Source organism: Nelumbo nucifera, chromosome 1, assembly GCF_055504915.1.
Source record: "Nelumbo nucifera cultivar China Antique chromosome 1, China Antique-T2T, whole genome shotgun sequence".
Classification (NCBI taxonomy): domain Eukaryota; kingdom Viridiplantae; phylum Streptophyta; class Magnoliopsida; order Proteales; family Nelumbonaceae; genus Nelumbo; species Nelumbo nucifera.
Window position 1 is genome coordinate 187,641,834 of NC_142649.1, and position 11,110 is coordinate 187,652,943.

Below are 11,110 nucleotides of genomic sequence, written 5' to 3' on the forward strand. Positions count from 1 at the left end.
ATATGGAAAAGAAATTCAAATCCATTATTTTCATTTCTACCTAATTATGCAATAACACCTTAATTCTATTCAAATGAGGGTGCAATTCTTTTACATACAGAATTATGCATATAATTCCTTGAACATACCGATAATATTAAAATACCCTAAGTTTAATATTAATTTCTAAAGTACCCTAAATATAAGGTGATTTGAAATTCTCATAATCTCATCTCCCAAATTCCTAAAACCCTAAAATCCTTTAAATCAAACATATATTTTCTTTAGAGAAAAACCAATAAGGGGTCTTTATCGCCATGCACTTACAAAATGAATAATTTATACAAACAAGAAATTAATAAGGGAAAGAATGGTTTAATTTTGTGTTTGAATCACATAAAAATAAATAAATAAAAATCTTGTTCTTTTGGGTAGTCTTAGGTAGTCCAGTTTCTCTGTGTTTCCTAGCGCTGGTCGAACAAATTAACACAAATCCATCCCAACTACATGCTATAACCGGAGGACATCGGAATCCCCATAATAGCAAACCCACCGGAGTTCTTCTCAGCGACATTAAACCCTACAAACTGGGGCATCATCGACCGATGTACATATCCTGCAGCTGGTGGCACCAGCGTCCTAATAGATAGATTGACAATACCGTTACGTTCGCCATTCTGCTCCCTCAACCGATAACTTAGGAAGTGCAAGTAGTAAGCAGGCGTATAATCACCGATAAAATCTGAGACGGGAATGCTGGCGGTTCCCACCGACCTGGCCCGGCCGGAAGCAGTCTTGCATTGCACCTCCACCGTTATAAACTTGGCGGAGTTGGGCAATGCGAGGTTGAGCTTCTCGTTCCAGTAGGGGTAACTGCCGCCTTCTGTGTCCACTCTGGTGGAGCGATAGTTGTGGGAGTCGGTTCTGACAACGACGAAGGCGTTTTTCTTGATAGACCGGTGACGGAGGCGAAGGTCCTCAGCGGAGATAACGTTGATCTCTAATTCTAAGGAATGCAGCAATGTCCTCTCCATTTATTCCAATTAATAAGTTCTGAAACTAGTAACTTCAGAACGAATCAACAATGCATTACAATCCTTTTTATAGCATCAATCCTTTTACAACATTGAGAAGAATGCTGGGTGGTGGAGAGAAGTTGTGGCGAAAGGGAGACGAAACCACTACAGTTGAAAAATACAAGCTTTTAGTTTCTATTGCTCAGTCCTCGTCTCTCGAGTCTCGATCTCCTCCTATAAAAAACCCTTCAATATGATCTTAATTTGCCCTCACGTCTCATCTATTATTTAATTTATATATATATTAGAGTAATGCCGTCAGTCAAGAGTACCTCCTATTCAATGTTCCATTTTTTCAGAAAAGAGAATTTCAAAAATAGGTAATTCCACTTTTAAATGGAATAACTACATTAGCTAAAAGTAATTTATTCAAATACATGACACTATAATTTAAAAAAAAAATGAGAATCTCAAAAGTGATTAATTCCGCTTTCAAATAGAATAAACTACCTTAGAAATGATTTATTCAAACACTTTGAAGTGATACAAATTTGGTTATTTATTAAAACATAAAAAAAATTCAAAATAAATAGTAAATGCCAGTTAAATTGGGTGATTGTTTACATTTAAGACTATATTTAAATCTCTTAAATCATATTAAAAACAACATAAATTAATACTGATTTTCAAATAAAATAGGTCATAATAAATTGCAAATTATAAAAATGTAAGACTCATATTAATTTTTCTAATTTAATAATTAAATAATAAATTTTAAACTAAATAATACTATAATTGCTTCATGTCATTCTTAGTGTATATATAAATAAAAAACCACGTACATATACGTAACTGGATGGATGACGATTGAATTGCATGTTTATTCAAAATTCTAGCAGGAAAGTGAGATGAAACTTAACAAATGATAGAATTAGTTTGACCGATTTGACCACGTCAAAACGTGAGGGAGAAAATTCTGAGACGTCAATCTAAATCTATTTGTATTTGGGTTATACTGTGAAATTACAGTGTTTGATGTATTGCTGTGAGTGTGATCCACGCACCTTGAAGAAGAAGAAATGACATCAAGGTGGGGGCCAATAATACATCAAAGGCCATGATTTACGGTTTTGGTCCAACGCTAAAACGAGTCGAGTGCATGGTATCTGCGTGTTTTGAAACCGTGGTGCCGCGTTTCCGTTTTTGACTCAAATACATGCAACATGGAAGCGCTAGCCACACCTTTTGGCCTTGACTTTAATTAATCAACGACTTTTTTGTTATTTTATTTTTAATTATTTTGATAAAGATAATAAAATAATAAATAATTTTTGTTTAACGAAACAAAAATGTTTGGATGAAAAACATATTAACTGAGACATGTGTTACACAGTTATTACGTGTTCACTCATTGTGTTTATCTAATATACGTACCTACTACATCCGGACCCGTTTGAGTATCCTGAAAAACATTTTCCTTGTAATTGAGGTGTTCTAACTTCCAACTCATCAGTGATATATATATTGTCCAATAATGTTTTGTTTTGTGCCAACATTTTCTCAATTCCTTGGGTTGAAAAGTTACTATTTTTAAAATATAACATGATACGTACCAAACTTCGCTTTGAATCAGAACGAGAATAGCTGTTTAACCTTTAATAACATATATGTAGACTTGGTAACAAATTAACAATAAATTAATAAATATGCATCTAACGTGATTAGGGGTGTCTTATTCATACCGAATAATATCGGATATATTATTTATTCCAAATAGTTAATTAGATTCAAATTCGGATATAATCTGATTCAATTCGACAAATATCTAAATTCGATGAATTATTTAATTCTTATATATAATATATAAAATACTTAAATGTCTTATATAATTTATATATACAATAATTGAATTCTATAAATAATTTATATATTTATATATTTTATATAAACAAAATATTTATTTTATATATTTATTAATTATCTAAAATAATTAATTAGTCGAATTCAAATCAAATCGAATATTCAAATATTTAATCAAATTCGAATTCAAATATTAATTTTAATATCTATCTGATAGCAAATCAAATTCAGATATTGAATTTTCTAATGAAATTCGAATTCAAATATTGATTTAATCTGATTCGAATTCTATCCGTTTACAGACATAAACGTGATCAATATGTTATAAAAAAAGTCATAGACTGATAGCTTTCAAACTTAAAAAAAAAAAAAAAAATCATCCACACAGACCAAAACAGAAATACAAAGTCATGAACAGAGAAGAGAATGCCACGACATGCAGTGGGTTTTTGAAAGCTACTCGGCACTTGAAAAATAATTAATCAGGTGGGAATGCAGCCACATTGTTGATCAATCAATCTAATTTATCTAAATATTAATTATAAATGTAAACGAGAATGTCAGCTCAATATCTATACATATAATTTCATGTGTTGATGAAGATGATGAGATCCTGTATAGTGAAAATAGCCGGCCTAGCTCTTTATATAATTAGGCCATTGATGGCATGCAGCGTATCCACGTAGAACTGAAGACGTACAGTCTGGTTTTAAGATTATCTTGTTAAAATCATGAGCTTTTACGAATTAGTATAATTATAAAACCTTAGGCCTCCACCACAGCCAGCGCTAGCTTTCACTTGAAAACCAAACATTACACCTACCGGCTACCATTTACACACATTTCGCTAGCTGCAACAAATCAAGCTACTGTCTCAGTTAGGGGTGCAAGTCGGGTTGGCCGGGTTAAAAAGTTAACACTCTAACGGGCTCGGATTTTGGATTGGGCTCATTGAAATTTTGACAAAATCTTAACCCTAATTCAGAAAAGTTACACCTCTAGTCCCAGCCCCACAAACTGAGTATGATATATCTTCTTGCGCCTGGGGAGCATTTGCCGACGTTTTAGAGGTGGCGGTTGGGCGATGACGATGGAGGCGAAGCTGAAAGGAAACCCGATAAGTGGTGCGAACTGCGAAGAAGTCAACACATGCATATATAGTTAGCCTAAAGCAGAGATGGAGGAAACCATCGCTTATGGCAGCCTCCAGATATCACAAATCTTCCCAACATTTCTGAAACAAAAACCTTCCTCCTCCTTGCTGACGTATAGAAATCAAAAGACCTCCATTTGACATGAACATCTATAATAAACTACAACCACAGCCATAGAAGCGTTTCTCAGACTACACATATAAATGCTAAGGTACGTCCCTTAACGTTCATCTCTGATGAATTTGAATATTCCTTAATTGAATGGCACGGCCATCTTTTATTGGAAGTCGAAGGATAATCCAACGACAATGGTTTCAAGGGATGGGGTGAATTCAAGTCGAATTAAGCTGAATATCTAGTTATTCAAGCTCGCTTTGTCATAAAATTATGAGACTCAAACTCAATTCGAGCTAGAGACTTGAGTTCAAACTTCAAAAGGTTGTATGAATTAAATTTTCTATAAAAAACTTATTTTTTACTTTGTATATAATATATAACCGAACTTGACTAGATTAACAAATTAGCCTATATATTGGGCTCGGACTCAACTCAAAGCTTGATTTAAATTGAACTCTTCCAATAAAATTTTGCCACGTCATTTAGAAAAACAGATTCAAACTTAACGGCAGTTTATGACATGCCCTGCCTCCTTTTCTGATTTTCAACCGAGAGCGTTGCAGAAAACAGAGGTTCAAATGTTGAATGGAATTAGACAGTTCACTCCGTTCAACATCGACCATCTACTTGCGTCTCAGGTAATACGTCCCATTAAGGTCTGCCCTATTCAACAGATGGCCCATGAACAACAAACTCATTGTCAACTCTTCAATGAAGTGTTTTAAGCTGAGGCTAGCATCCACTAACCAATGAGATATGAGATACATCAGAAACGACACCAACTAAAGAATATTAACATTCCAAACTAGACCTTAAGCCAGTGATTGAAGGTTGGAGGTTTCAGCTGGACACAAGTTCATGATCACTTAGAGGGCATTCTACAGCGTGAATTGTTTTTATTTTTATCAGTTTTAAAAAAAAAAATGACTGTTTCTTAAAACAAAAACACAAAAAGCATATTCTTGGTTGTAAAGGTGCTCACGATTTGGTTAATTGAACCATTGTGGGCCTAATTTTTAAACCAAATTGATAGTACTAGTTTTTGGAAAACTGGTAACTGAAACCAAACCAAAGCCGGTTGGTTCAATTAATTGGTTTTTTGATTTTCTGATTTTTATAATATATATTATAAATAAATATATAATAAAAAATTAAAAATACATACAAAATATTATATAATAAATAATACATTGTATGTTATAAATATATATTTGTATATATAATGCATATATACTCATTTATAATATATATAATATATAATATATACCACTCAAGTTAACTGCCGGGTTTTAATATTGGTCAACCAAAACCAAAACAATCAGTTTGGTTAACCGAAATTTTTGGTTCGTTCTCGTCAGTTCGATTCGGTTTTTTTGTTTTTCTTGATCACCCCTAGTTGTGTGTGTGTTTTCTGTTTTCAAAATTAAAATCCAAAACATGTTCTTGAATCTAGTTTCAAAAACATGTTTTCATCTGATTATTCAACATCATGCTCCATAAATTATATAATTTCTATACTAAAAATTTTGTTTTGTTTTAAAAAACCAATACTTTGTTTGGTTCTAAAATCATATGCTGTTTTTTGAAACAAAACTAACTTGTTTTTCCCTTAGAAAACAAAAACAGGGTTCAAGAACATATTTTTGTTTGTTTTACAACAAAAGCATTCATGTTGTAGAGTGCCCCCTTAATGTTTACAATGACCTATATGTGATCGATTGAACAGTTACAGAATGCTACTCATATACTTTTTCCACTTCCAGCTCTTATTGCTAACCTTCTCCTACAGAAGTCGAGAAACCCCAGAAACCAAAGGTCAGGAAACGAAGGGAACAAAACAAAGAAGAAGAAGAAGAAGAAGAAAAAGAGAGGGGGTATTCAAGATTGCATGGTCGCCTTTCTTAGCCTTTTCAAATCCATGAAAATTTTCATCCATTTCCCTAAGCATCATCCATTTATGAAAATCTCTTGCTCGAGTTCAACAGTCTCAGAAGGAAAAAAGCTTCTTTTCTGCCGGACTCAAAAGTAGTTGTTTTAGCGTGATAAGACGGTGAGAGAGAGAGAGAATAGAGTAGCAAAACAGCGACATCCGATTTTATGTCTATAGTGCTCTTGGACACCATTGAACATTGAACCTCTGCAATCGTGTGTAGGGTGTCAATTGGACTGGATTTGATTCAATCTTCCAATGAATGTTTTGAATCAATTTGGATCGGTCCAATTCAATGTCTGGACCGTCCAATCTGTTTAAATTTATTTTGATTTAGATTGGTTTCAACCCAAATCCAATCCATTGACACATATATGCTTGTCTTATATCAATGGACCAGATATTGGCTTAATCCAACCTATCCAATATAAATTTGTTACGGACAGACCAGGTCTAATCCAATCTAATAAATATTTTGGACCAGGTTGGTCCAATCCAATATATCTTATTGGCCCGTCCAATCCGTCCAAATTGATTTTGGACTCGACGGGGTCCAATCTAAAACCGGTCCATTGACACCCTTAATCGTGTGTTCTCTTGAACGAAAAACCAAAGGAGGCAGAGTTCGTCGTTAACTGCCACTAAGGCTCAGTTTGGAAAAACTACAAATACAAATATGTATACTGTATACATACAAAATAATACAAAATACAAGGTTTTGCACTCTACATATTTGTATTTATACTCTTTCTAATGCAAATATGTAGAGTAGGGATGCAAATAGATCAGATCAGATTCAAATTAGGATATATCTGAATCCGATGCAACACTATTAATTGCAGATCTGATCCGATCAGATCTAATAGATATGGATATGAATTCGAACCCGATCGGGAAGTCGGATATTCGGATCTAATCCAATCTGATTTGCTTTCTTTAAAAATTAATACATTATTAAAATAAAAATAAAATATAGGAATTTAAATAAAGAAAAACAAAAAATACAAATATTTTTTTTAATTATTTTCAACACATGTATACATGTTTTTATAAATAAATAAATAAGATAACAAATTTATAAAAATAAAATATAAATAATATATTTATAAATAAATAAATAGTATGTATATATATCGGATCGAATCTTCTCAGTTCGGATAAGAGATTATTCGTATCTGATCTGGTTTCTAATTAGATCCTATTATTTGATCCGATCCAAAGATTCAAACTAGGATGGTTCGAATTCAACCAAATAGTCAGATTGGATTATGATCCAATCTGCCATGATCCCATCCATAGCAAAATTTTATTGGAAGGTACACATAAAAGGATGACCCAATGGTCCATAGAATGCAAACTCATTAGAGGGGGAATTTGGATTTGCTCCTCATAGCTCACTGTCGCACCAACTTCACAGCACTTGCAGCCATGCATTGGGTCCCATATTTGTATATTGTCATAGGAGATGTTCCCAATTCAGGACTGTGATGTGCTGTGAGATTGGTGTGTGGAGCAAATTTGATTTCCATGGTGCCATGCAATCATCTCATCAATTACTAGGTCATCAGCTAACCTGACAAAATGACTTAACAGTAGTTTATTTGAGATTCAAAATCTGATTCTTTAATAAAATTACAACATTGGATATGGATTAAATTTGCATCTTCATTTAGTTGTATTTCATATTTGCCCTGATGTAAATTCACATGGTTGCAATTAGGTTGGGTATTATTTCTGATCTACTTTTGCTACAGATTTAACCTTGCTTTATTTGTTTGTGAGAAATAAAATGTAGGCCGCACCTTATATGAAAGAGAACAGAGGTAGGAGGGTTTTCGTTTGGGAGGTAGGAAGCAAAATTTGTATCAGTTGTCTGTTTTAGATGCAAAATTTGCACAACTAATGAATACAAATGAGATACAAAGTACAAATTTTGTATCAAATAGGACTATAAATCCTAGTTACAAATAAACAGAAGCAAAATTAAACTGAGTGCAAATTTTGGATTCAATTTAAATTTGCACTGCAAATAAATAGAACCTTGTTTTTTTATGAATGATGATATTTCATCATGATGTTATTTTAGTAAAAGTCCAAATGCTTATCATTTGGTTTATTCATGTAGATCCTATGGTCACTGCTATCTAGAGGTGTAAAGCCGGCTGTGTGGGCGGTTCGCGCAAAGTGTGGGCCATGCCGCCTTCCCCGATGAAAATTCTGGGCGTCAGCCTGGCATGACCCACGGCCCAGGCCTGTGTCGGGCTAGGCCACAGGGGTGGGCCTTGGGCCTAGGCCAAACCGAGCTAGACTGAATGGATATGGATATGGTTATGGATTGTGAATTTACGATTACCCAAGAAATGAACAAATAAAAGTATAAAACAATTCAAATAAGAATTTTATTTCATTTAAATTTGAATGAATAATGATACAAATCACAAAGCATACAATGATACAAATATTGAAATATACAATGGTTGGATACTTCATATTTCATACTTGGATGAATGAAATATGAAAATTGAATAAATTAATAAAATATAAAGAAATACAATATAGTTACAAATTGAAAATACAAAATTACATTAATAGCAAATAAATTAAGTAAAATTAAAACAAAAGTTACAATAATTTGAAAAAAAATAAAAAATTGTGGGTTATTTGTTAAAATTTACAATTTAAACAAAATTTACATATACATTATGATGAAAGCATTCACACTTTCATCATCTGCTTCAGGTGAAATATCCAGTGTATGTAGTAGTATCATGCACGTCTTTGTCTTGTAATTGTAAAGTTGTAATCTATATTTTGCATCATGACTACATCTATCCAACCTTGGTACAGTGGTACCTACAGGTCCTACACTAAAACAACTAAACAAAACTCTGATAGAACTATAGCCTGTAGACACCGGAGGAGTTAGTAGATCACGAATCACGTGCCATGGCGGGATTAGCAGCGAGAAATGTTCTCTGACTTATCCCAATACTTTTAAAATTTATTTTCCATTATTTCAACAATCCATTTAAGTTTTGGATTATTTCTTCTTCCTTCTCATGTGAGAAAATGTCTGGTCAAATGGCCAGTATCACCCTTGCTACAATAGCTAAAGTTTTTTCTACATTTTTGGCAAACTGATCTTTTCCCCTTCCCCTCAACATTCTCTATTTTAAATATTTTCCAAATCGGGCTACTAAACTTAGGGTTTTGGGAAGAGCTGGCCATTTTTTTTAATTCTAAAAAAATAAAATTAATTTAATTGGACTTACCCCAGATTGCCGGTTTAGAATCCCGACTTGATTTCAACGGTTAAAACCTTTCAACGTCCAAGGCTCCAAGCCTCCCAAATTACTAACTTGGAGAATCAAACAATCAGCCAATCAGACTATGAGACTATCAAAGTTCACTCAGATTGCAAAGAATGTATGAGTGACTGAGAGAGACTGAGAGAGGGAAGACTGAAGAGATTAAGAGAATAAGAGAATTGTGGATGTTGATTGTTGAATGGGTGTGATGAGAAGAGAATGGTGGAGGATAGGAGCCATAGGGCTATTTATAGGAATTGAAAATAATTCAATTGCCCAAATTATCCTAAAAACTAACTGTTTTGTAGTTGTTGGGAGGGGTATTTTGGTTTATAACTTTACCCAAAAAACCCCCTTAAACTAGTTGTTATATAGCTGTTGGGGGGCATTTATGTCATTTTTCTACCCTCTATAAGAAAAATACATAAATACCCCCTATATAATTGTTTATAGTTGTTAGGGGGTATTTATGTAAACCCTCCCCCAAAAAGCTAAAATTAGCCGTTGGGGGGACTTACGACTTGGGGGAGGGGGGCAACGGCTAGTTTTTGGATGGGCCCCCGACCCAGTAGACAATCATGCCAAGCCGGTCCAATTTCATGTCGGGCCACAAGTGGCCCAGCCCAATTTACACCTCTAATGCTATCTTGATCCTTTTGGCACCTAAACTACAATCAAAGGCATATATCATTTAACATGCCCATGCTAATAGTCCTTTATAAGGTTTTTAAAACTGAATCGAACAATGAACTAGTCAAGGGTCTGGTCCCAGGTCTAATAGTCAGATCGTTTGAACCGAACAGACAATCCATTCTGACAAAAAAATAAAAACATCTATCCAAACAGCCTGTTGCTGACCAAATCAACATTTTTTAATAAAATAACGGTTTTGGGGTAAAACGAACCGATCATATGACCAATTCCCGGTTTTTCCAATCCAACCATACAGTTCAATCCGATTTTAAAAACCATGGTCCTTTGCACTTAACATTAAAACAAAAGGAGTAGGAATCACCAGCAAACAAGGTTGAAGTGCTGGTATGAAGGTATTGTTTGGGAAAGGCAATTTATAGATGTAACAAGATTGCACTAGGAAAGTCTAGGATATAGTGGTGCAGGAAACAAAGCAACAATGATTTTATGGGTTTTTTTCTATATTTTACAACTTAATTTGTCATAAATGAGGAATAAACACCTAAGAAACACATGCCTTTAGCAATGTCCATGAACTAAAACGTTGCAATTGATATACTAGACATAAATCAAAATATGAAATGTAATTTACATTGTAAGAAAAAATACACATAAATTCTAACTTGTACCAAGGACCTAGGATCAAATAATCTCATTGCCACGGGGGGGTGTTATAGGTTACCCCACTGGATGATAAATTGAGAAAATAATTGAGATGATTTGATCATGTACATAGAAGACCACCAATCGCGCTTATAAGAAAAAAAAAAAGATCTGTTGCAAGTGGAAGAGATTAGAAGGGCTAAGAATTGAAAAAAAAAAAGTATTGGCCCATCTAAATGAGATGAAGTGTTCATAACTTAAGTAGTTAACAATGGAAAAATGACCCATTTGTCATTTACATCAAAACAAATGAGAAAGCTTGGAAACCAAATTTTTTTCCTGTAGAAGAAACAGGAATAATAGCTGAAATATTTCAGTGTTAAACACGGGCATATCAAATCTACAGAGAAACAAACGCAGCAGCCATACCAAAGTAGCAACCGCTATCCC

General features: G+C 33.8%; 1 protein-coding gene across 1 annotated transcript; it reads right to left on the reverse strand.

The window, feature by feature from the left end:
• Positions 1–237: 237 nt before the first annotated feature.
• Positions 238–1,215, reverse strand: LOC104596146 (BON1-associated protein 2). The gene has a single exon (XM_010257184.3). It carries the CDS (start codon positions 1,011–1,013, stop codon positions 483–485), a length of 531 nt encoding a protein of 176 aa, XP_010255486.1. The 5' UTR covers positions 1,014–1,215; the 3' UTR covers positions 238–482.
• Between the last annotated feature and the right edge of the window lie 9,895 nt (positions 1,216–11,110).